The sequence below is a fragment of the Pongo abelii genome, chromosome 20 (assembly GCF_028885655.2).
Source record: "Pongo abelii isolate AG06213 chromosome 20, NHGRI_mPonAbe1-v2.0_pri, whole genome shotgun sequence".
NCBI classification, from domain to species: Eukaryota; Metazoa; Chordata; class Mammalia; order Primates; family Hominidae; genus Pongo; species Pongo abelii.
In genome coordinates, this window is record NC_072005.2 from 13,155,333 (window position 1) to 13,181,191 (window position 25,859).

The following is a 25,859-nucleotide window of genomic DNA, read 5'->3' on the forward strand; positions in this document are numbered from 1 at the left end:
CATAAAGGAAGCGCGCTGATCGTGCTGTTCCGGGGGTTTTAATCACAGTGGATCCCCTGGGAGAGGACACGTCACTAGTCCCATTTCACAGATGAGGAAGTTGTGGCTCAGAAAAGGGGCGGTAAGCGGAGAAACCCAACACTTATTGGTCCTCTTCTGTGTTCTGGGTGTTATATACACATTATTTCAGAGCACCCTGCAGGAATAACTCAGGCTCTGGAGTTGGATTTACCGGGTTTGAATCTCAGTCCCATCACATGCTCTGGGCAGGTTACTCCCGGGGCTTCACTTTTCTTACCTATTAAATAAGAATCGTGGTTTTTCAGATAGAGCAAAGATTAAATGACAGATTCCTGGAAAGTGTGTAAAGAACCACTCTAACATTGTAAGCGCTCGGTAAAGTTCCAACCAGTGTATGAAGGCAGGACGGCGAAGTGGTCCCGGCTACCTGGGTTCCAGTCTCATCTCGCCCTGCGATTTGTTAACTCTGAACTTGTTACCGCTTTTGCAAAATGGGCAGAACTTTTTTACCATTTGTTACTGGGTTGTAGTGAGAAGTAAAGGAGTTAGTGCAGGTAAAATGCTAACAGAACCTAGTATCCGGTAAGCATCATAAAAGTCTTAGCTCTTATTGTCGCTTTTGAGCCTTTGTTTAAATCCTGGCACCCGCCATCACTTCCTTGCTGTCTGATGATCTTGACCAGCTTTCTTCATTTCTCTGTGCCTCCTTTTCTTTCTTTCTTTCTTTTTTTTTTTTTTTTGAGACGGAGTCTCGCCCAGGCTGGAGTGCAGTGGCATGATCTCGGCTCACTGCAACCACCGCCTCCCGGGTGCAAGCGATTCTCCTGCCTCAGTCTCCCGAGTAGCTGGGATTACAAGCGCGTGCCATCACGCCCGGCTAATTTTTGTATTTTTAGTAGAGACAGAGTTTCACCACATTGGCCAGGCTGGTTTCGAACTCCTGACCTCAGGCGATCCACCCACCTCGGTCTCCCAAAGTGCTGGGATTACAGGCGTGAGCCACCACGCCCAGCTGCCTTTATTTTCTATAGTGTGTCTGTAACAGTTCCCACTAAAAAATGTTACTGTGTAGTTTAAACGAGCTAATTCCCATAAAGAACGTAACACAGTGCCTGCCACAATAAACAGCAGTCATTATTGTTTTTGTTTTACAGGAAACTAAAGTTCGGAAAGGTAGAGCGACTTGCCCAAGGTCGCGGGACTAGAAGGTGGCGGGGTCGGGATTCGAACCATCGAGCTGAGCCGACGTACTGGCGAGGATCCCCCAGGGGCATAGAGAGGAGACGGAGCCGGTTAGAAGGGGCGCGCTCGGAGCTCGGCTGGCCTCGCCTGGAGGGCGGGGCCTGAGGGCGGTGCGCGGGCGGGGCCGGGGCCGCTCCTCCCTGGCCTGGCTGCGGCGGCGGCGCGGCTTGCGCTCGCTCGGCGCTCGGCTGGGGCGGCCTGGCCCACAATGAATGGCCGCCGCGGCTGCCGCTGCTGCTGAGGCGGAGGCCGCGGAGGCCGCGGAGGCGGAGGCCGAGGCCCCGGCGCAGCGGGGCGCGCCCCGGGCCCAGGCCCGGCCCCAGCCGCCGCTGCGGAACCCGCCGGGACCCCCCGGAGCGCGGCCACGGCGCAGGTGAGGCGGCCCGCCTCAGGCCCGGTTCCGGCCTCCTCCAGCCGGGGCGGCCGGAGGGCTGAGTAGGGAGGGCCTGGGTGCTTTCTCGGACCGAGGAGGAGCCAGGCCCGCAGCCTGCACTGTGCCCAGGCAGGCGAGTGTGTGGAGGCCCAGCTACCGCGGGCGGCCTTGAGCGTCCAGCCCGAGCCTCGGGGCTTGGGGGCGGCAGGATCGTACCTGGACCGCTCCCCCAGCTCCCAGCGAGGGAGGGGGCCAGGTCGGGCCGGGGCAGGTACCGGGGATCCGGGGAAGTTGGAGGGTCCGAGGCGGAAAAGTGAGGAGGCTCCCGTGGATGCCGGAGGGGGAGGGGGAGGGGGAGGAGGAGTCGGGCTCCGGCCAGGCCGAGTGGGGGAGGAGAGGAGAGCGGCGCGGCCGGAGGGGGGCGGGGAGGGGCCGGGCCTGCAGGTACCGCCTGGGCGCTGGAGGTGGCGGGTGGGTCAAGTTACAGGCCTGGGGGTGGCTGAGGAGAAGCCCAGGAAGTGGGGCATGGTGGGTGTGGGCGGAGTTAGTTCGGGTGGGGGCGGATAGGAGATCCCAGAGATGTTTTCCGGGGGTCACATGAGGTCAGGACTCAGATGTGGGGAGGGGGAGGCTAGATGTGGGGGCGATCAGGTAAGGTGAGGGACTGCTGTAGGAGTTTTGGGAGTCGAGAGAGCAGAGCCTTTGGGCTAGACTAGGGGGGATGTGGGGGCAGGTCAGGAAAAGCTGGTGTGACCAGAAGGTATATACTAAGATGCGCCCCCCACCGCCCCCAACTCCAAGTGTTAGTTCAGGGTCACATCTAAGGGGTTCCCTCTTTCCCACACCTCATCCCTGAAGCCTCTAGAGTCCTGACCCTACCCCTTGGGCAAGCCTCTGCCAACTGTTCAAAGGCGCTGACCAGTGGGTGTTTGTGTGGGCAGCTGGAGACAGTCTGGAACACCTAGCTTAGGCATCTTGTTTATCACAAGGTGGCCCTCGCCCACCCCCACCTTATATATCTACAGGGAGGCAGCCCAGCAGACGTTACCTGGGTATTTTAGGATCCTGCATTCTTTCTCTACCTTTTGTGGCCAGAAGCTGGTGGTTCAAGCCTAGTGGATGGGACCTCACAGCAACCATCATATATATTAGTACCGTGGCCTCCCAGGCACCAACTCCTTGAGCGTGAGTTCTGTGTGCCACCTCCCTGGGGGTGAAGAATTAGAGGGAGTGAGCATGTAAAACTCTGTCGATGGTGGTTTGGAGGCTCCCAATGGGGTGAAGGCAGGGCACAGAGACGAGTTAAGGGGATCAAATCAGGCACTCACACCCTGGCCCAGGGATCTACCTCTGGGACTCTCGTCCTGGGCCAGGCCCTGTGCCGAGCTTGCTGGTCGGATGAGCTCATTGATGGCTCACCACCACCGGGTCAACTTAGGCCTTCTCTGTGGTCCAGACGAGGAAGCTGAGGCTCAGGGTGGTGTGGCTTGTCTCAGGTCACGTGAGCAGACAGTGGCTGAACTGGGATTGTCTGACCCTCAGCCCAAACCCATAGTCACTCAAGTGGCCTTCCAGGAGGGTGACTGAAGGAGCTCCTCGTTCTGGATTCCCTGGCAGCCATTCTCCTCCGTCCAGGCCTTCCCTTCTGCCCACCCCGAGGGATGGGTCAATCCCCTTTGGGACAGAGTTTCCACGGTGTCCCCGGGGGATGGAACAGTGGAGGTATCTTTCTCAGAGGCCTGGTCACCCATTCTTCCCCATTTCCCTCCTGGGAGCCAAGAGGTCAGGAGTCATGGAGCTGTGGGCTGGCCGTGGGAAGCTGAGGAGGCCTGGCATCACCAGGGCTGGACTTGACTTTGCTTGCCTAGACTGTTTTTGCCCCACTTTGGCCCCCAGTCGGATGGCAGCAGCTTTTGTTCCTTTCTGGGCTAATTGCAAGGCTGTTACCAGGCTGTCCTTGGGACTTTGATTTGGGATCCTCAGCACCTGAGGCAGGAGCCACAAACTGCTGGGTCAAGTGGTGTCAGCCAGTTCTTCTGGGTTTAATGATGGGTTGTCACCCTTATTCTCCCCAGTCTCCCTATAGTTCCCAGGACACCCTCCAACCTGGGCCCTGCCCTTCTTGCCTGTCTGGCTAGCCACTTGGTTCTAGGAGGAGTAGGAGCTGGGCCAGCAGCCCCGCAAAAATAGACTGAACCATCCTTCCTGGCTGGTTGGGCCAGGATTGCTGCAGGTCTGCTTCAGCACAGACTGGGTCCTCCTGGACCTAAGCTGGGTTGGATACCAGGGATAGGGGGTTGGGGGTACCATCCAGTCACTTAGCTGAGACTGTTGGGAGTTGGCCCTGGTGAATAGGGGACAGGCAGTGCCTCGGGCAGCTCCGGTTTGTCCCCAGAGCTGGAGGAGAAGGCACCAGTAATAACTGCTTTTCGGTGAGAACTTAGCATGCACAGACTCTGTGGGGGCAAGTGCAACAAGTAGGCAGCCCATTGAGACAGTTTTATTTCACTGCTGGGTGCCCACTCCCCGCTGGGGGCTGGGGAAGCATCCCGGAGTAACAGATCCGGAGCAGCTAGCTCTCAAGCGACCAAACTTTCACAAGCAAAGGATCAAGATAATTTCACATACCTCTGTGTTTATAAAGATGGTGTAGCAAAGTGAAGTCATCGTGAGCCATGAGGGGACGGGGAGGTTTCGATGGGTGGCCGGAAGTATTCCGGGAGAGCTAAGATCTGAATAATAATATTAGCTAAGAGGTGGGTGGTGCTGGGGCACAGGGAGAGGTCAGTGTTCTAGGCTCAGGGGACAGCACATTCACAGCTTTTCTTGAGTATGTACCAGTCTTCTGAGTGCTCTAAACATTTTGTCTTCATGAGGGAAGGAGTTGGGGGATGACCCTACTGTGGAGACAGAGACTCTTAGTACCATTCACAAGAAAGTGAAGCCCTGTCTCTGGGTCTCCTAGATCTGCCCATCACCCCCAGATGGAAGTTCAGAACCCCTTGGCCTGCATCCAGGGTATTTAAAAAATCTGGCCGCCTGGCCGGGCAGCAGGGAGCCCCAGCAGGTTCTTGAGCTGGGCTTTGAGGAGATGTGAGTTTTGGTCAGCCTTACAGGATCTATTGATGGAGTCTGCCTGGAGGCCCGGGGGTTTGGAGAGAGTTGGGGGTTGGCCCAACATTGTCTGACCCTAGATTTCATCAGTGTCATTGCCAGAGCCTGTGTGGAGAGAGGGATCCCATCAGGCTTGGTGGGGCACATCGCTTTTGGGATGGTGGTGAGCCACCGGGGCTGGAAAACATGAGTCAGTGTTCATGCCACTCTGCGTCCTCTCTCAGATCCTCCGTACCCCTCATTTCTCCTCTTAGGTTGCTGTCAGCACTTGTATACACTCGAACTCATTTAAGCCCATGACTAGCAGGTCCTGCCTGTTGTCATCATTTGACACACAAGGCAACTGAGGCACCCGAGTCCTTCCTTCACACAAGCTGCAAAGTGGTCTGGCTACCACCCCTGTGCTGCCTTCCAGCCACTTTCATGTTCCTCGTCTCTGCATTTGCTCCTCAGTCCCGTCAGCCGCTGCTGCCTTCCCCTAGAGAACCCTCTGGGCTGCGTGAGGTGGGGCCGGGAGGTGGGACTGGGCCTGCTTGCACATTAGGTGGGGTGAGGACCAGCCGAGCCGGCAGAGGTGAGATGTCTTAGGTTGTGATCTGTGTGTGGTTGTGGTCATGTCCCTCCAGCCTTCTCAAGTGCCACCTCCTTGGCGAAGGTCTCAGTTCTTAGAGACCTGTGCATCTTCTCTGAGGGCTTTGACTGTGTCCAGTTCATGTTTTCTAAATCGAGCAAAGGGAGAGGGTAGGTAAGGGTGAGCAGACATGGTCTAGTGGAGAGTGAAATTTCACACTTAGCACCACCCCTGTCTCAGCCATGAGACTCTGGGCAAAGGTCTTTACCTCTGAGCCTCAGTGTCCTCCTCTGATAAGGAGTGACAAATGGGCACAACTATACTGCTGTGATTCGCAACTGGGTACAGTCCTACCTCCTCCGGGGACACTTGGGGAATGTCTGGGGACATTTTTGGTTGTCCCTGCCAGGGGTGGGGGTGCTGCTGGCATCTAGCGGGTCTATAGGCCAGGGATGCGGTTCAACATCAGGCAGTGTGTAGGGCAGCCCCCACCACAAAGAATGATTGACGCAAATGCAGTGGCCGGGTGGGGAATCTCCACTGTCTGGTTATCATGAGGTTTGCGGGAGAGGTTGGCGTCTGGGGTGTGATTGGACAGTGCTGTGAAGGCTCTGGGGAAAACCCCAGCAAGCACTGCCTGTTAATCCCATGAAATGTGCAAGGTCTGGGAGATGGTGAGAGGCATAAGATGTCTTCTACTCCCAGGGAGTTTGCGGCCCAGCACGTGGCCAGGGGATACGACTAACAGCAGCTGGCATTCATGAGCACTGACTACAGGGCGAGCGCCGATCGGCCTGTATTCTTTGGTTGTTTAATCCTTGAAATAGCCTTGTGAGGTGGCTGCTGCTGTCAGCCCATTTTCTAGATGGGAGACTGATATGGGGGTTGAGCACTATTGAGGGTAATTCTGAGTGACAAGCTCCATAAGGGATTTGAGCCTACTACAATAGTAGGATTCAAAATCTTAGGCCCAGCATGGTTTCCTAGCACAGCCCAGCAGGCCCCTTTCCCAGGATGATCCCCATCCCTCCACCCTCCTTTGTGTTAGCGGCACCAGGGTCACCTCAGGGCCTTTGCACTTACTGTTGTTCCCTCCACCCTTGGTTGCCGCTGCCGCTGCCCTGTCTTTTGGGTATGATCTGATTACACGCAGGGAGTGGGATGTAACTCCGAAGGGTGGGCTTATGGTTGGAGTTGGTGGGGAGGGAGCAGGCAGGCTGCGAGCTCCATGAGGACGGAGGCAGAGCTTCTGCCAGGCTCTCCAAGGAGCTGGAACTGCTGCCTGCAAAGGGAGGCCAGATTGCCGAGGGCTGCGAGGAGGAGCGAGTGGGAGGAGGGAGGAGGGAGAGGCAGCACGCGGAGACTGCTCATTCCCGGAGATGGTGGTTGCAGGGAGGAAGGGCTAGAGAATAGCTGCAGATGGGAGGATTGGGAAAGGAAGAATGAAGAAGGCCTTCCTTGGGGATTAGAGAGAGGGCACCCCAGACCCTGAGGTGGAGGTCCTCAGACAGGCAGAAAACCCTGTTTCTGGAGAGGACACATCCAGTAGCTCAGGTAAAGAGCCCCAGCTCTGGGCTTGGCTGGTCCGGGGTTCCCATCTGGTCTCTGCCTTGCTTCTCTGAACACCAGTTTTCCCACCTGTGAAATGGGTCTAGTCACAGCTGCCTCACATTTTTGCCTGATTCGGGAGCCAGATGGCCTGGGTATAAACCAGTGCCTGCCATTCATCAGCTACATGTTCCCCGCCTCTGGCTTCACCTCTCTGGGCCTCGTTCCCTTCCATGAAATGGCAGGCAGGCTCATTTCTTCCTCAGAAACCGTAAAGAAGAGTAAGTGAAATGAGCCTGTCTGAGCCCTGGCCAGGTATGGGCACAGTCAGTGAGGCTTGAGTAGGGGACACTGTTACTAATCCTATTGCCACCATGGATTTAACAACAGTCATTCAGGGAAAAAGATAACGAATTAAATCTATGGGTGTATAAGAAAAAAATACAGGCCAGGTGCAGTGGCTCACGCCTGTAATCCCAGCTCTTTGGGAGGCTGAGGTGGGCGGATCACTTGAGGCCAGGAGTTTGAGACCAGCCTGGCCAACATGGAGAAACCCAGTCTCTACTAAAAATACAAAAATTAGCCAGGCATGGTGGTGTGTGCCTGTAATCCCAGCTACTCAGGAGGTGGAGGCACGTGAATTGCTTGAACCCAGGAGGTGGAGGTTGCAGTTAGCCGAAATCACGCCACTGTACTCCAGCCTGGGCGACAGAGAAAGACTGTCTCAACAAAAAAGAAAAAGAAAAGAAAAAAAAAATACTGATGCAAGATGAGGTCTTGCTATATTGCCCAGGCTGGTCTCAAACTCCTGGCTTCAAGTGTCTTCCTGCCTCAGCCTCCCGAAGTTCTGGAATTACAGATGTGAGTCACACACACCCCCCCTCCCCCGCTGAACAGTTTGTTCTTCACTAACTGTTTTCCTGGACTGCCTTCACATTCAGCCCCTACAGAGGGGTCTTCATGGTTCTGGGTCAGGCAGGCAACCTGAGTAGCTGCCAGGATCCAGCCACATCCTGCTGAGCTGCAGGAAGAACTGTGTGGCTCTCTGGGGCCTTTGTTCCTTGTTACACTTGGAGTTGCTGGTCTCCCTTAACTGGCTTTTAGGTCTTAGCCCATCTGGGCTGCTATAATAAAATACCTTAGACTGGAAGCCAGGCACACTGCTCATGCCTCTAACCTCAGCATTTAGGCGGCTGAGATGGGAGGATTGCTTGAGCCCAGGGGTCCGAGATCAGCCTGGGCAACATAGTGAGACCTCATCTTTACAAAAAAATTTAATTTTAATTTGTTTTTCACCCGTGACAGAGCCCTCAGGAGATCCTGAGAACATATGTCTCTCGTCTTTACAAAAAATTGTTTTAATTAGCCAGGCGTGGTGGTACACATCCCTAGTCCCAGCTACTCAGGAGGCTGAGGTGAGAGGATAACTTGAGCCCAGGAGTTTGACGCTGTAGTGATCCAAGATTGCACCACTACGCTTCAGCCTGGGTGACAGAGCAAGACCCTGCTCAGAAAAACAAAACAGACTGGGCCATTGATAAACAACAGAGATGAGCTGCTCATAGTTGTAGAGGGTGGTAAGTCCCATATCACGGCGCTAGCAGATTCCGTGTCTAGTGAGGGCCCGTCTCTCATAGATAGCACCTTTTAGGTATCTGCACAGGGTGGCAAGGACAAACAAGCTCCCCCTCTTTTATACGGGCACAGTTCATATTCATGAGGACAGAGCCCTCCTGACTGAATCACCTCCCGAAGGCCCCACTTTTTTTTTTTTCTTTTTAAATTTTTTTTCTTTTTAAAATTTTTTTTTTTTTTTTTTGGTGAGACGGAGATTTACTCTTGTTGCCCAGGCTGGAGTGCAATGGCACGATCTCGGCTCACCGCATCCTCCACCTCCCAGGTTCAAGCGATTCTCCTGCCTCAGCCTCCCAAGTAGCTGGGATTACAGGCATGTGTCACCACGCCAGGCTAATTTTGTATTTTTAGTAGAGACGAGATTTCACCGTGTTGCCCAGGCTGATCTCGAACTCCTGACCTCAGGTAATCCGCCCGTCTCCGCCTCCCAAAGTGCTGGGATTACAGGCGTGAGCCACTGCGCCCAGCCTTTTTTAAATTTTTGATCAACAACTTCTTTTTTATTTTGAGATGGAGTCTTGCTCTGTTGCCCAGGCTAGAGTGCAGTGGCGTGATCTTGGCTCGCTGCAACTTCTGCCTCCTAGGTTCAAGCAATTCTGCTTCAGCCTCCCTAATAGCTGGGATTACAGGCGTGCACCACTGCGCCCAGCTAATTTTTGTATTTTTAGTAGAGATGGGGTTTCACCATATTGGCCAGGCTAGTCTCCAACTCCTGACCTCAGGTGATCCGCCCACCTCGGCCTCCCAAAGTGCTGGGATTACAGGCGTGAACCACCATCCCTGGCTGAAAGGCCTAACTTTTTTTTTTTTAGACGGAGTCTTGCTCTGTCGCCCAGGCTGGAGTGCACTGGCGTGATCTCGGCTCACTCCAACCTCCGCCTCCCGAGCTCAAGCAATTCTCCTGCCTCAGCCTCCCTAGTAGCTGGGATTACAGGCATGTACCACTGTGCCCGGCTAATTTTTTGTATTTTTAGTAGAGATGGGGTTTCACCGTGTTATCCAGGATGGTCTCTATCTCCTGACCTCGTGATCCGCCCTCCTTGGCCTCCCAAAGTGCTGGGGTTACAGGCGTGAGTCACCGCGCCCGGCCAGCCCCACTTCTTAATACCACTACATTGGAGATAGGCTTTACCATGTGAATTTTGGGGAGAGGCAAACATTCAGACCATAGCATCTGTCGACGGCCATGTCACAGCTTCCCTGGAAAGACATCAGGAAAGGACTGTGCCTTTGACAGTCTCTCACAGGCCCCTGCTGGCTGGGGAATTCCGCGGCTCTCTTCCCTAAGAGCTGGCAGTTACTACTCCCGGGAATCATCCTGCCAGCCCTCTTCCTGCAGATGGCAGGGTCCACCGGCAGTGTGAGCAATTCGTCAGGTAACACTGAGGTCTCAGTAGGCCCCTGACTGCCGGCTACCCACCTTGGCGACTGTCAAAGGAGGTCATCTGTCTGCCCAGCCACAGATAATGCCTCTGAGCCCTATTCCTGTTTGAGTCACATTAATGTGGAACAAAACAGGGAGTTAGATTAGTTGGAATGGAAGTAATTCTTTGTTCATTTTTCCACAAAGGACTGTGAGCACCCACTGTGTACCTGGCCAGGTCCTAGGGGTAGAGGACACAACAGGGGTCTACACAGGCAAACTCCCTGCCCCAGGGAAACTGACACGAAGCCCCAAAAAATGCCCAGTTTGGCAGGGGTGGTGGCTCGTACCTGTAATCCCAGCACTTTGGGAGGCCGAGGCAGGAGGACCACTTGAGCCCAGGAGTTTGAGACCAGCCTGGGCAACATTAGGGAGACCTCGTCTCTATTACTAAAAAATGCACAAATAAATAATTTTTTTTAGAAAAAGAAAAATACCCAGCTTGCTAAATAAATCGTAGGAACTCCCAAGAAGGATAAGTCAAGCAGGGAGAATCAAGCTAAGGAGTTACTGCGGGGAAGGGCTTTGTTGGTCAGACGCAGTGGCTCATGCCTATAATCGCAGTGTTTTGTGAGGCTGTGGCAGGAGGACCACTCAGCTGGGAGTTGGAGACCAGCCCAGGCAATATAGTGAGATCACGTCTCCACCCAAAAAAAATATATATATATATTATTATTATTATTTTTTTTTTTTTTGATTAACTGGATGGTCTGGGCGCCTTGGCTAATGCCTGTAATCCCAGCACCTTGGGAGGTGGGCGGATCACTTGAGGTCAGGAGTTCAAGACCAGCCTGGCCAACATGGTGAAACCCCATCTCTACTAAAAATAGAAAAATTAGCCAGGCATGGTGGTGGTTACCTTTAATTCCAGCTACTCAGGAGGCTGAGACAGGAGAATCGCTTGAACGATTCTTGCAGTGAGCTGAGATACCACCACTGCACTCCAGCCTGGGCGACAGAGCGAGACTCTGCCTCAAAAAAAAAAGAAAAAAAAATTAGCTGGATGTAGCTCCTGTGGTCCCAGCTATTTGGGAAGCTGAGGTGGGAGGATTGCTTGAGCCCAGGAGTTTGAGGCTGAAGTGAGCTATGATGGTGCCACTGTACTCCAGCCTGGGTGACAGAGCAAGGCCCTGTCTCCAAAAACAAAAGAGTAGAGAAAGGGCTTTATGTGACCGGGGAGAGTATGAAGAGCTATGGCTGTCCCATTCCCATTCTAGTAGGTCCGAGAGCAAGCAGGGCCAGACTGCCAGGGGCCCCAATAAAGCATTGTAGGGGCCCAGGCAGTGTCACTTGGGGCCAAGGTAGTACAAAGTGGTTTTGAAGGAGTTGAAGATGAATCCAAGGATCTGAATGAGGAGGGCTGGAGCTGGTGAAGCTATGGCATTCACAGGTTTTGGGAAGGACTGGAGCCAGGTCCTGAAATTGTTGAGTGGAGGTGTCTGGGGTGTGTGCGAGTCTGGCATTCACAGGGAAGTCCGGGCCAAAGACTCCAGTGGGGGAGGCATCAGTGAATAGATGGTGCTTCAGGCCTGTCTTAGTCAGCTCAAGCTGCCACACAACAAAATATCACAGACTGGGTGGCTTAAACAACAGACATTTATATTTCAGAGTGCTGGGGGCTGGCAGTCTGAGATGAGAGTGCCAGCGTGGTCAGGTTCTGGTGAGGGCTCTCTTCGTGGCTTGCAGACAGCTGCCTTCTTAATACCACCGTTATGACCTCAATTAACCTTAATTAGCTCCCAAAGGTCTTACCTCCAGATACAGGCACATTGGGGCTTAGAGTTTCAATCTATGAATTTGGAGGGACATACTTTGTCTATAGCAGAGCCCTGAGACTGAGCCCAGTCCCCTGGAGGTGAAAACCCTTTCTGGAAGGGCCACACTCCCCATCCACTACTGCCCTTCTTAGATCTCAGCTCCAGTGTCACCCCTTCTGGGCAAGGTCAGGCACCCTGGTGTGTAGCACATTGATCTGTGTGACCAAGGATGAATGGCCCTGTCTCCTGCTGGATTGTGAGCTCCAGAGGCAGGGCTACTTTGTCACCATTGTGGCCTGCCCAGGGAGGGACCTGGTAAATATTTATTGAGTAGTTAGTTGTTGGGAAGTCATAGAAACCATGTGCTGTGCCCTTGGGTCTCACCAGAAGATCTGCTCATGCCCGGGGCCAGGACTAGGCACTGTCCTGGCCAGGAAGGTCCCAGCTGCCCTGTGGCCTCCTGCCCTTGGCCCCCACACCCTCAGGGGTGCTGATATGCTGAATTTTAAGGAGAGATGATTCTGATATAGTTTTCTGCCCTTGGGGAGTTTATAGTCAAGTGGGACTTAGTTTCCTCAGAGGTAAGCTTAAGGGCACTGTGGCTGGGGTGGGGCAGGAGAGGGACATCTTCTCTAGCCTGGAGAAGTGAGTAGCTGAAGGTGGAGGAAGAAGGTATTCCGGGCAGGGTGCACAGCTTGGGCAAAGGCCTCACTGCAGTAGAGGGGGACCAGGCAGTGTGTTTGAGCCTGACTTAGGTGGGGATTTGGTGGTGACTAGAACCATTAGGTGGTTTAGAGACCTCAGCCCTCGACTCCATCCCACCCCTGCTTCAGCCAGCAGGTGACCCTGCCAGGGAACTGCCAGCGAGAGACCCGTTTCCTCTGAGAGTCCAGTCATGCTAGCTCCCTTCCTGGGGCTAGTATGGGTGAGGGCTTCTTGCAGGGGCCCACGTAGTTTTTCTCCTGAGTCCATTGGGCAGGATTGGGCCGGATTGGGCCAATCACAGAGGGATGGAGGAGTTCCCAGAGATGGGTCTGCTCTGGCCCACACTGCAGCTCACCCCTGTCCACTCTGTGCGGGGGCCACTGGGGAGTTAGACGGAACAGCATTCAGGTCACTGTGGCTCACAGACCCGTCGCCCCACTCCGCTCGTCCCTAGCAGCATAGAGGGAGGGAGAGTTCCCGTGCGCTAATTGGCTGAGCTGTTTGGACCAATTGCTAATCAAAGGCTCCAAAGTCCTGGGTGCTGTGGTGCTGGGCTCTGAAGCTGAGGTTCACAAGGTATGGGGGACCTCAGTCTGAGCATTAGGTTGGCTCTCAGGAGGGGACCTGGGCCACCTTCCCAACCCCCACATCTCTGTTGCCTCCTGTTATCCCCATAACCTTTCAGTCTCCATTGCCAAATGGGGGAGTTCAAGACCAGCCTGGACAACATAGTGAGACCCTGTCTTTAAAAAAAAAAAAAAAATTAACTGTGGCTGGTGCCGGGCGCTTGGTAAGGTCACCTTGAAGCAGTCCTGTGCCCGTTCTGCACTGTTTTGTTTGTTTGGTTGGTTGGTTGGTTTTGGTGGGGTAGTGGGGTCGGGGGATGTGGTTTTTTGTTTTTGCTTTTTTTGTTTTAGAGACAGGGTCTCACTCTATGACCCAGGCTGAAATATAGTGGCACAATCATCACTCACTGCAGCCTCTAACTTTTTGGCTCAAGTGATCCTCCCACCTGAGCCTCCCAAGTAGCTGGGACTACAGGTGCAAGCCACCAAGCCCCACTAATTTTTAAATTTTTTGTAGAGATAGGGGTCTCGCTATGTTACCCAGACTGGTCTTGAACCCCTGGCTTCAGGGGATCCTCCTGCTTTTGCCTCCCAGAGTGCTGTGATTACAGGCGTGAGCCACCGTGCCCAGCCTCTCTGCATTGTTCTTTAACACATTTACAAATATTTACTGAGCATCTATTTCATTCTAAAGAACTAATCTTGAATAAAACCAGCCAGAATGTTTGCCTTCATTGAGCTGACAGTGCCCTTGGAGGGGTTAACTGTACATACAACTCTTTTTTTTTTTTTTTTTGAGATGGAGTATCACTCTGTTGCCCAGGCTGGAGTGCAGTGGCTCGATCTCAGCTCACTGCAACCTCCACCTCCCAAGTTCAAGTGATTCTCGTGCCTCAGCATCCTGAGTAGCTGGAACTACAGATGTGCACCACCTCACCTGGCTAATTTTTGTATTTTTAGTAGAGATGGGGTTTCACCATGTTGGCCAAGCTGGTCTCAACCTCCTGACCTCAGGTGATCCGCCCGCCTCAGCCTCCCAATGTGCTGGGATTACAGGCGTGAGCCACCGCGCCTGGCCTGTACATATAATTCTTAAAATGCTGCCCTGATTCTGGGGCTCACTTTCAAATATGTGCACACTCCCTAGGCCAGGACCCCGCCTGTCCCATACCCTTCCTGGCAGCCCTGTCCTTGCTGCATCACCCTCCAGCTACACCAGCTTTCTTTGGGTCCCTGGACCACACCTGATACCTTCTTGCCCAGAAGTGTTATCTCTGTCCTGGCTGTTGCTTAACCTTTAATGGTCCCTACCACCAAGGCCATCTGCTCGGTTGGCATACCCACCCCAACTGTAATTAAATCATCCCCTGTGTCTCCTCACTAGACAGCTCCACGTAAGCACAGCTGGTCCTTTTAGGGCTGTGTCCCCAGCGCCTCCCACAAAGGAGGATGCGGTTCATCAGGATGGGTTGGATGAACAGCCCATTTTACAGATGAATAAACTGAGGCACAGGCAGGTGCAGGGTTTTGGCAGCACTGCACACCTGTCCTGGCTTTGTCCTCCTCCCTGGGGAATGAGCTTGGAGCACCCCTCTAGGAACTGGGATGCCAGCCTCTTCCCTTGACCATCTTGGTCCTTGTCATTTGGGCCCCAGTACCAGGGGTGGCTTTAATTTGGCTGCCCAGGGAGGTGGTTCAGGGCTGCCAGGACCCCCGAAGTAGGCTCTCTGGGCTCTGTCCTTTGCCCCCCAACATGGTGCCTGTTTCTCCTGCCTCTTCATGCAGAGTGGCCAGCTCCTGGCCCATTCAGCTCTGAGTTTGAGCTCCTGGGAGGAGATTTTTGTTGCCTTGTAACTGGGATTCCTAGATCCAGCCTCCACCCTCTTATTGCCCTGAGGATGTTTTGGGGTTTGGTTTTGTTTTGTTTGTGTTTTTGTAGGATGGTGGCAGTGATTTTGAGGAGGGGAAGAGGAAGGAAGATATAAGCAAGGGAAGTCACAGGCTGCGGTGCCTAGGCAGACCCTGGTTTGAGTCTTGGCCTTCCCACTTTTTGCATGTCAGTGGTAGGGGCAGCAGATACCTCAGGACATATCTTGGGTTTTGTTTTTGTTTTTGTTTTGAGACATAGTCTCACTCTGTTGCCCAGGCTAGAGCGCAATGGCACGATCTTGACTCACTGCAACCTCCACCCTCCCGGGTTCAAGTGATTCTCCTGCCTCAGCCTCCCGAGTAGCTGGGATTACAGGCACCTGCCACCACGCCCAGCTAATTTTTGTATTTTTAATAAAGACGGAGTTTCACCCTGTTTGCCAGGCTGGTCTCGAACTCCCGATCTCAGGTGATCCGCCTGACTCGGCCTCCCAAAGTGCTGGGATTGGCCAGGTGTGGTGGCTCATGCCTGTAATCCTAGCACTTTGGGAGGCCAAGGCAGGTGGATCATTTGAGGTCAGTAGTTCAAGACCAGCCTGGCCTATATGGTGAAACCGCATCTCTACTAAAAGTACAAAAATTAGCCGGACATGGTGGCACACGCCTGTAGGCCCAGCTACTCAGGAGGCTGAGAATCACTTGAACCTGGGAGGCGGAGGTTGCAGTGAGCCGAGATGGCACCACTGCACTCCAGCCTGGGTAACAGAGCAAGACTCTGTATTTAAAAAAAAAAAAAAAAAAAAAAGGTGCTGGGATTACAGGCTTGAGTCATCCCGCCCTTCAGGACATATCTTTTGAATTTTGAACCCGGTGAATGAATTTTTAGATGACCTCAGGACAGTCCTCAATTTCCACATGACCTCAGTTTTTCCAGCTTTGCAAGGGGAGTATGAAACCAGCCCTGAAGTCTTGCTAAGAGGATTCGGGGAGCTCATAGAAGTTGTGAGTTGGTTCCTCCATTCGCCTGGGTGTTGGCAAGGGGCAGGGCCTGTGTCTTGCTTGTGGCCTGCCAGGGTAGCAGCTCAGTAAGTGAGATGGTATCTCATTGTGGTTAGGATTTACATTTCCCTGATGACTAGTAATGTTTCCGTGTAATTTCTTGAATGATCATTCAGTAACAATAAGTGTAGGTTGAGTTTGTAGAATCAGCTTGACCTCCTCAGCCTCGATTTCCAAATGGAGAAAGCAGAGATTTGGAGCTCCTGGTCGGAGGAGCAGGTCGGTGCTGGAGCCAGGACTCAACCTTAGGTTGCGCCTCTGAGCCTTTGAACACTTGCCATTTCTATTCCTCACAGCAGCCCTTTCAGACGGAACGGGTGTTACCAGATAGGAGGAGAGCGGCCACTGTATTCTCAGTGCCCAGCCCAGGGAGGCAGATCTGAGTGGAGTTGCTAATGAAACATGGAAGGTGCTTGAGAGCTAACTGGGAGGGAGGGAAGGTGTGCATTCCTGCGCCAGGGCCTTTGCACGTGCTTGTTACTTTCTCCTGCTGGCCAGCTGGAGTGTCTGGAAAGATCTGTCTTACTCAGGGAGCCTTCTCACTCACACTCTGCCCAGTTAGGACCACTGCCCTCTAGAGCCCCTATAGAATTACAGAGGAGGCCGGGCGTGATAGTTCACGCCTGGAATCCCAGCGCTCCAGCCTGGGCGACAGAGTGAGACTCCATCTCAATTAAAAAAAAAAAAAAAAAAAGGCTGGGCGTGGGGGCTCACACGTGTACCCAACACTTTGGGAGGCTGAGGCGAGTGGATCACCTGTGGTCAGATCGAGACCATCCTGGCTAACACTGTGAAACCCCATCTCTATACAAAATTAGCCGGATGTGGTGGCAGGCACCTGTAGTCCCAGCTACTCAGGAGGCTGAGGTAGGAGAATGGCATGAACCCAGGAGGCGGAGCTTGCAGTGAGCCGCAATTGTGCCACTGCACCCCCGCCTGGGCGACAGAGCGAGACACCATCTCAAAAAATAAAAATAAAATAAAATAAAAAGAATTCTCACTTTACCAGTGCGGTCAGGTAGAAAGCCACACCTTCCTTTGAAGCCCTTTGATGACTGCCCCAGAGTGTGGGGGACAGCCCTCTCACGTCCCACGCGGCCAGTTCTTCCTCCTGGAAGAGGCAGTACAGGGTCTGATGCAGAAGTTCACACACTGACACCCCCACTTCCGCCACCTCCCCAAGCTGTTCCTCTCACAGGTCAGTGTGGGGGGTGAGCTACCTGAGCAGCAGCAATTCCCATTTCTGGTGGCCGAGATGAGAGGGTCGCTTGAGGCCAGGAGTTCACGACCAGCCTGGGCAACGTAGCAAGACCCTGTCTCTACAAAAAGTTTAAAAATTAGCTAGGCATGGTGGTGTACACGTATAGTCTCAGCTACTCAGGAAGCTGAGGCAGGAGGATCCCCTGAGCCTAAGAGTTCAAGACTCGTAATGAGCTATGATCTTACTACAACACTCCAGCCTGGATGGTAGAATGAGACCCTGTCTCTTTCAGAAAAATAAAATCCCTTGTCTTCCTCGCCTCCCTGCCCTCAAGCACTTTTGAGTTAATTTGCTTGAATTAAATATGTATGGCATGATTTCACAGTTTTTTTTTCTTTTTAAGTATTATTTACTTTTGCAAATAGGCATTTCATCCACCAGGTTTAAAATTCAAAAGACCTGGAAGTGTACTTTGCAAGTCTCCTCCCCACTTCTGCCCAGAGGAAATCAGTCTCACAGTTTCCTCCTTTCTTTCTTTTTTTAACAACTTTATTGAGATGCTCACACCATGCACTTTGCCCATTTAAAGTGTTCAGTTAATGGTCTTTAGTATATTCACAGAGTTATGCAACCATCACCACAGTCAGTTTTAGAAGATTTTTCATTACGTCAAGAATAAACCCCACCCGGGCGTCATGGCTCATGCCTGTAATCCCAGCACTTTGGGAGGCTGAGGCAGATGGATCACCTGAGGTCAGGAGTTCAAGACCAGTCTGGCCAATGTGGTGAAACCCCATCTCTATTAAAAATACAAAAATTAGCCGGTGTGGTGGGGCACGCCTGTAAGCCCAGCTACTCAGGGAGGCTGAGGCAGGATGAATCACTTGAACCTAGGAGGCAGAGGTTGCAGTGAGCTACGATCGCAGCACTGCACTCCAGCCTGGGCAACAGAGTGAGACTCCATCTCAAAAAAAAAAAGAAAAAAGAGGAAACCCCACACACCTTTGCTTTCCCTCACCACACCCCCATTCTCCCCGCCTCCCAGCCCCTGGCAACCACTAATCTGCCTCCTGTCTGCGTGGATTTGCCTGTCCTGGACATTTCCTATAAATGGATCATACAATCTGTGGTCCTTTTGTTTGGCCTCTTTCATTTGGAATAATGTTTTCCAGGGACATCCATGTTGTAGCATGTGTCAGAATTTCCTTCCTTTTTATAGCTGAATAATATCCCATTGTATGGACTGACCACTTTTAGTTGGCCCCTCCGTCCGCAGATGGATGTTTGGATCGTTTCCACTTCTGGGGTATTGTGAATAATGCTGCTGTGAACGTTTGTGTACAGGTTTTCAATGCAGGCAAATGTTTTCGTTTTTCCTGGGCCTAAATTCCAGGAGTGGAATCGCTGGGTCATTTGGTAACTCTCTTTAACTGTTTGAGGAACCGTCAGACTGTTCTCCATGGTGGCTGTGCCATTTGACATTCCCACAAGCAGTGGAAGAGGGCTCCGGATTTCTCATCGTCACCACCTTTTTTGATTCTAGTCAGCCTAGTGGGTGTGAGATGGTGTCTCATTGTGGTTAGGATTTGCATTTCCCTGGTGATGTTTTCTTCTAATTTCCCTGATGACTAGAGATGTTTTCATGTAAGTTATTTTTTTATTTATTTATTTTGAGACAGTGCCTCTGTCTGTATCCCAGGCTGGAGTATAGTGGCGCAATCACAGCTCACTGCAGCCTTGACCTCCTGGGCTCAACAACAGATCCACCCTCCCTAGTAGCTGGGACCACAGGTGTGCTCCACCACGCCGGACTAATTTTTGTGTTTTTCGTAAGAGGCAGGGTTTCGCCATGCTGCCCAGGCTGGTCTCAATCTCCTAAGCTCAAGTGATTCACACGCCTTGCCCTCCCAAAGTGCTAGGATTACAGGCATGAGCCACTGCACCCAGCCTCATGTAATTTCTTTTTCCTTTTTTTTTTTTTTTGAGACAGTCTTACTCTATGTCCCAGGCTGGAGTGCAGTGCCACAATCTCAGCTCACTCAACCTCTGTCTCCTGGGTTCAAGTAATTATCTGGCCTCAGCCTCCCTAGTAGTTGGGACTACATACCCACACCACCTTACCTGGCTAATTTTTGTATTTTTGGTAGACAGGGTTTTGCCATGTTGGCCAAGCTAGTCTCTAACTCCTGGCCTCAAGTGATCCGCCTGCCTCAGCCTCCCAAAGTGCTGAGATTACGTGAGTGAGCCACTGCGCCTGACCTCATGTAATTTCTTGAGTGGTCATTTAGTCATTCAACAAACAGTGATTGAGGGGCATGTGCCCAGCACTGCAGACTCTGGTGCACAGTCAGATGACCCTGTCTTTCTGGCATTTCCATGCCAGTGCCCTGAAGAGATGCCATATATGTACCTGGTGCTTGCAATAGCTGGCACTCAGAGGTAGCACACTGTGTCCTAGCCACTCTTCCGAGCACTTAAGCATATTCAGTTACTCTTCAAGTACATATGAATAAGTATGCCTTTGCCCCCTCCTCTTTGCAAGGGATAGCGTGTGGCCATCCTGGTCTGCAGCTAGCTTAGCAGATTCGACCACATATTGTAAAAGTGAGTCTGTACCAGGACAGATAGAGTAGAGAGAGGGCTCTGTGCAGTTTAGCACCATGGTAGATTCCATCGTGCGGATGTCCCTCCAGCGGGGGAGGTCTTTGGGGCCAGGGCTAGGCCAGCACCCACATTTGCCGCCTGACCCCGTCCCTCCGTCTCTGTCTCTCCATTCCTCCCTGCCCCCGTGCAGCCGCCGCCATGGCCCAGACACTGCAGATGGAGATCCCGAACTTCGGCAACAGCATCCTGGAGTGCCTCAATGAGCAGCGGCTGCAGGGCCTGTACTGTGACGTGTCAGTGGTGGTCAAGGGCCATGCCTTCAAGGCCCACCGGGCCGTGCTTGCTGCCAGCAGCTCCTACTTCCGGGACCTGTTCAACAACAGCCGCAGCGCCGTGGTAGAGCTGCCGGCGGCCGTGCAGCCCCAGTCTTTCCAGCAGATCCTCAGCTTCTGCTACACGGGCCGGCTGAGCATGAACGTGGGCGACCAGTTCCTGCTCATGTACACGGCTGGCTTCCTGCAGATCCAGGAGATCATGGAGAAGGGCACCGAGTTCTTCCTCAAGGTGAGCTCCCCGAGCTGCGACTCCCAGGGGCTGCACGCGGAGGAGGCCCCATCGTCGGAGCCCCAGAGCCCCGTGGCACAGACATCGGGCTGGCCAGCCTGTAGCACTCCGCTGCCCCTCGTGTCGCGGGTGAAGACGGAGCAGCAGGAGTCGGACTCCGTGCAGTGCATGCCCGTGGCCAAGCGGCTGTGGGACAGTGGCCAGAAGGAGGCCGGGGGTGGCGGCAATGGCAGCCGCAAGATGGCCAAGTTCTCCACGCCGGACCTGGCTGCCAACCGGCCTCACCAGCCCCCGCCACCCCAACAGGCTCCGGTGGTGGCAGCAGCCCAGCCCGCCGTGGCTGCGGGAGCAGGGCAGCCAGCTGGTGGGGTGGCGGCAGCAGGGGGTGTGGTGAGTGGGCCCAGCACGTCGGAGCGGACCAGCCCAGGCACCTCAAGCGCCTACACCAGCGACAGCCCTGGCTCCTACCACAATGAGGAGGATGAGGAGGAGGACGGTGGCGAGGAGGGCATGGATGAGCAGTACCGGCAGATCTGCAACATGTACACCATGTACAGCATGATGAACGTTGGCCAGACAGGTGAGGTGCTGCCCTGTCCCCCTACCCCACCAGCCACCCCTGCCCCTCCTGCCACTCGCGCGCCACTCTCTCCCTGCAGCCGAGAAGGTGGAGGCCCTCCCGGAGCAGGTAGCCCCCGAGTCCCGAAATCGCATCCGGGTTCGGCAAGACCTGGCGTCTCTCCCGGCTGAACTTATCAACCAGATTGGGAACCGCTGCCACCCCAAGCTCTACGACGAGGGCGACCCCTCTGAGAAGCTGGAGCTGGTGACAGGTGGGCCGGCCTCACCCCAGCTCTCTCCTCTCCACAGCTTTGGAGCCGGCTGGCCTGGGCTGGGCTGGGCTGGGCAGCTGGTTAGGAGCCTCCAGCACCTCAGTTTCCCTATCTGTGCTGTAGTATTGATAACAGCCACCCTAAGGGCGGGGGCGTTGGTGAGATGGAGGAGCTGATACAGCAAGGCCTGGCCTCTAGGTTTCTGGCTTAAGGGGTCGGGGTGAGCATTGGCTATTATCATTTGGCCGCATGGGTAGATTAGCTACTTCCCGGGCTCCTGTGAAGGCCAGCTACTACCTAGGTTAAGAATTCGGACAGTCATGGGGGCGAATGCCTGTAGTCCTAGCTACTCAGGAGGCTGAGGTGGGAGGATCCCTTGACCCCAGGAGGTCAAGGCTGCAGTGAGCTATGGTGGCCACGGCACTCCAGCCTGGGTGACAGAGTGAGGCTTCATCTCTTAAAAAAAGAAGAAGACGACTGTTTGGTCCTCGGGTCAGAGTGCCTGGGTGTGAGCCTCCACTCCCTGTTTGTCCTGCCGAGCTTGGGCTCATCTCTAGCTGGTGACAGCCAGTGTGCCCACCTCACACAGGCTCGTGGCACGACCGGCCACACAGCAGGCGCCCTGAGGATGGTGAAGCCACCCTTTCTGTCCTTTCTTGAGCACTGATGAGGTTGGGGGAGCCCCAAGGAGCCTCCCCTGACTGCCCTTGGTGGGTAGAGGTGTAGGGGAGAAGGTCCCTGGGTGAGTTCTTGGGACCCAGAGCCCAGCAGGGAGGGCCTGGGGTGTTCTGAGATGAGGCCTGGCATCATAGGGGCTGTGGCGCTTTGGGAGCACCCCAGGCCATCCTCTGCCTTCCTCTCACCAGGCACCAATGTGTACATCACAAGGGCGCAGCTGATGAACTGCCACGTCAGCGCAGGCACGCGGCACAAGGTCCTACTGCGGCGGCTCCTGGCCTCCTTCTTTGACCGGTAAGGACCTTGCCAGAGCCCCAGGGTGGGGGGTGGGGTTTCCCCACGTTCCCCCCACCACCAACTTGAGCGCTGACTCCCTCAATGTCCCCTGCCCCCAGGAACACGCTGGCCAACAGCTGCGGCACCGGCATCCGCTCTTCTACCAACGATCCCCGTCGGAAGCCCCTGGACAGCCGCGTGCTCCACGCCGTCAAGTGTGAGTGTCGGCCCAGCTGGACGGGGCATGGGCCCGGGGCACGCAGGTTGACGTTTTTTCCCAGCCTTGGCTCTCAGAGAGGGCTAGAGTTCCGTGTTGAGAAGCATTCTGGGGCTCATTCTAGCCTTGCTGGGAAACCAGCTATGATTGCTTAGAGATTTATTCGTGGTTGGGGGATGCAGGTGCCGAAGAGAAGCCAGGAAGCCTGTGTCAGGCGGGAGGGTCTCGAACTCAGGGCAGTCTGGGAGGGATGAGGCAGCCAGACAGTGCTAGCCACTCGTCATGGGGGGCATCTAGATTTTCAGGTGGCCACTCCCAGTTACTAAATTCTGGCAAATGATCCCAATTTTTCAAGAACACGGGGCCATCCCATCAAAACCCACACATCCCCACACATGGCTGAACTCAGTCCGGTGTAGGGCCGGGTGCAGGTAGTGTGGTGTCCTGGCCGCGTGGCCTTACTCGTCTCCCCTTTGAGAGGGAGTCGCAGATGCTGTGGGGGGGCTGGTGAGTAGGCCTTGTGGGAATCACCTGGCCCCCGTGCCAAGGCCGCACCCACCCTGCCCCACAGACTACTGCCAGAACTTCGCCCCCAACTTCAAGGAGAGCGAGATGAATGCCATCGCGGCCGACATGTGCACCAACGCCCGCCGCGTCGTGCGCAAGAGCTGGATGCCCAAGGTCAAGGTGCTCAAGGCTGAGGATGACGCCTACACCACCTTCATCAGTGAAACGGGCAAGATCGAGCCGGACATGATGGGTGTGGAGCATGGCTTCGAAACCGCCAGCCACGAGGGCGAGGCGGGTCCCTCAGCCGAAGCCCTGCAGTAACCCGCCCGGCCTCCCGTGGGGCTGCACACTCCCCCTCCCAACACACACACACACCCGCCATCTTGGTCATGAGCTACTGTCTGTCCCTCCCCAGGACCCGCGGTGGGTGCTGCATGTTCCCGGCCCTCTGCCCCTCCTGTCCTACCCCCTTTCCCCACTGAGAGCTGGGCCGGGAGAGGACCGCAGGGCAGGTGGCGTGAGGTCCGTGTTGCCTTCTTTAACACACACTCGTGCAGTGAGGGAGTTCTGGCTCCCCAACCTAACCCCTTGCCGTCATCTCCACACTCACCAGGCCCACCAGGGGAGGGGGCTGGCCTGGGGGTCTTGGGAAGGCCCCTCCCCAGGCCCTGGGCCACCTCAAGGAAGCCTTCAGCCTCCACCCCTCACTGCAGCCCCTTGGGACTTGAGGGGGGCCCCAGGGGTTCTCAGGACCCCTCCCACCACCTCCCAGTGCTTCCACGTCTCCAAAAGCGCCTTCCTGTCACCCTCGTCTATCCCTGCGCCTGGGGGCTGGGGTAGGCGAGGCCGTGGGGACTACCCATTTTATAGCTGGGGAAACAGGCTCCGAGAAATTGCACAACCGACCTAAGGTGTCCGGCAGTGGTGTGCCCGGTGCCCTTTCTCCTCTTTTCCGCCTCTGTTGCCCACTTTGGTCCTCTGGGGCCTTAGAGAGGCAGGTCCTAAAGGAGGGGGGGGTCTCTTGGGGGCAGACCGAGGGTCTCGGAGGATAGAGGATAGAGGTTTCCAGGGCTGGCAGAGTGTGTGCGTGTGTGTGTGCAGAAGTTTTGCTTTCAAACAAATGAAGATACAAGAGGCAGTAGGACCTGGGTTGGAACCCAGGGGAGCAGACTGGGGGGCTGCTGCCCCTCCTCCCTCCATCTCCCCACCCCCACCCCGCCCCACAGCAGGGCTCCTGGCCCCCACCCCCCTGTACATAATTTTTAAAACATTTTTTTAGCGAATGAAATATTGAAGTATAAGATTCCTTTTATTTTTCAAACCAATGGGGCTGTGTCTGTTGTCCCCCTCGGTCCCCAGGGGTGGGGGGCCTTGGAAGGCAGGGTGGTGTTGGGGGGCTGGGGGGCAAGCTGAATGTGTGTGTGTGGGTGTGGGTGTGTGTGTGTGGAGTGTGGGTGTGTGTTTCCATGGTAGGACTCCAGTCCCAGCTGCTGCCTAGGCTCCTGTGGGTCCGACCAGGTTCCCCCTCCCCTGTCCACCTTCCCCAGCAGGGCTATAGTTTAAGGGTGTCCCAGGCCTTGGCTGGTTGGCTGGGCCCAGCTCCTGGGGGCTGGGCAGGGCAGGGCAGGGCCGGGTCCACTTCCATTGTTAGCAGTTGTTTGCAGAATTTTCTCTTTTACCATTCCTCTCTTTTTGTTCTTGCCCAGAGTGGGTGGTTTTTTGTTGTTGTTTTAGATTTTCATGTGAAGGCAGAGTTTTTTTTCTTTTTTAACTCCCCATCCCCCTATGCGGGGTGTCATTTCAACATCCACATCCTTGTTTGCGTTTCTGGCCCTCGTCCTCCCTGCCTCTCTGCCTCCCCAACCCCCACCTACCCACTGCTCCCAGAGGCCTCTCCAGGGGCAGGGGGATTTTAGAAGATGGGGTGGGGGCCAGCCCCTACTGGATCCTTGTAATCTGATTTGGAGACCATCCCCCTGATGGGACCAGCAGCCCCACCGGCCCACTGGGGGTCCCTCTTAACATCTGCTTGTTGCGGGGGTCAGTCATGAGTGCCAGGGTCTGGCTGGGGTCTTGGCATTGTCTTCCTGGCCGGGGCCTGGCACCTTAGCCCCCAGCCGGCCCGAGTGGGGGATATCGACACCCCCAGCTAAAGCACAAGCACCTTAGTCACCCCTCCTCTACCCCCGCCTCCTGGCCTGCCACCCCACCCCAGCGTTTACCCCAAAGCACAATGCCCTGGTCACTTGGCAAGCGGCTGGGCCTGACGAAGGCCGAGGGGCAGACCGGGGCTCCAGCCAGACCCCTGAAAGGAAGCAGGTGCTCCCCCACTTCCAGGCCTTAGTTGGGGCAGGGGGGGCCAGTTCCTGGGCCTGGGGTCTTCTCACCCCCACCCCCTTGTCCTGGGTAGGCCCCTGCCTGCCCCTCTCTGCCTTTTCCTCGGGTGTCCCTCCTCGAGCCCCTGCGGCACTGGCTTGGGTGGCAGAGCCCACTTGTTTCAGGGACCCCAGGAGGTGCCCCCTGGCTCCCGGGACTGTGTGTGGGTCTGGGGGGTGGGGAGGTGGGGAGAAGGGTCGGGCAGGGGGTGCAGGGGAGGAAACTCCTCACCAGGAGAGCCAAAGACAGGGTTGTGCCTTACCCCAGGAGCCACCCCTGTGCCCCCCTTGCCCTGCCGTTCACCCTCCACCCCTCCCCCCGGGCGGCCTGCTGCTTTTTCCTTCTCTTCCTCCCCTGCCCTGCCCTGCCCTGCCCTGCCCTGAGCTGCATGGTTCCCCCACCCTGGGCAGCCAGGAAGGAATCTGAATGGAGAATCACCAACCACCAGAGAAAAAAGACTGTGGGGCCCTCCCCTGCCAACTCCCCTTCCCTGGCCGCCCACTCACCCACACCTCTTTCACGCAGGACAGGCTGTCCACCCTGTCCACGTGAAGTGCCAACGCCCTCCCCACCCTGGGCCGAGCCCCCACCCCTCCCTGGGCCCCCAAGTGAGATTGCACATTTAACTACTGTAAGGAGAGGAGTGGCGTTGGCAAATGTGAACCATGAGAATATCAGTAATACTGATGAGAATAAACTAAACGCCTTTGTAACAGC

General features: G+C 54.9%; 1 protein-coding gene across 4 annotated transcripts; it reads left to right on the top strand.

Annotated features, from left to right (window-relative positions):
• The first annotated feature begins 6 nt into the window (after positions 1–6).
• NACC1 (nucleus accumbens associated 1) lies at positions 7–25,859 on the top strand. 4 transcript variants are annotated; one of them, XM_024236644.3, is made up of 7 exons: positions 7–121; positions 1,176–1,313; positions 19,879–20,832; positions 20,912–21,085; positions 21,952–22,057; positions 22,159–22,256; positions 22,828–25,859. In XM_024236644.3, the coding sequence occupies exons 3-7, from the start codon at positions 19,887–19,889 to the stop codon at positions 23,085–23,087; spliced, it is 1,584 nt and encodes a 527-aa protein (XP_024092412.1). In that variant the 5' UTR covers positions 7–121; positions 1,176–1,313; positions 19,879–19,886; the 3' UTR covers positions 23,088–25,859. The 4 variants fall into 4 exon arrangements, with proteins under 4 accessions (XP_024092412.1, XP_063576062.1, XP_024092413.1 ...); XM_063719992.1 differs by lacking the exon at positions 1,176–1,313 and having other exon boundaries at positions 93–121; XM_024236645.3 differs by lacking the exons at positions 7–121; positions 1,176–1,313 and adding an exon at positions 1,503–1,636.

Excerpts from the sequence above, each read along its gene's own strand:
- NACC1 (XM_002828754.6), top strand. Across the intron at positions 22,058-22,158 it reads CTGGCCTCCTTCTTTGACCG|GAACACGCTGGCCAACAGCT; the intron begins GTAAGGACCTTG and ends CCCTGCCCCCAG. Across the intron at positions 22,257-22,827 it reads CGTGCTCCACGCCGTCAAGT|ACTACTGCCAGAACTTCGCC; the intron begins GTGAGTGTCGGC and ends CCTGCCCCACAG.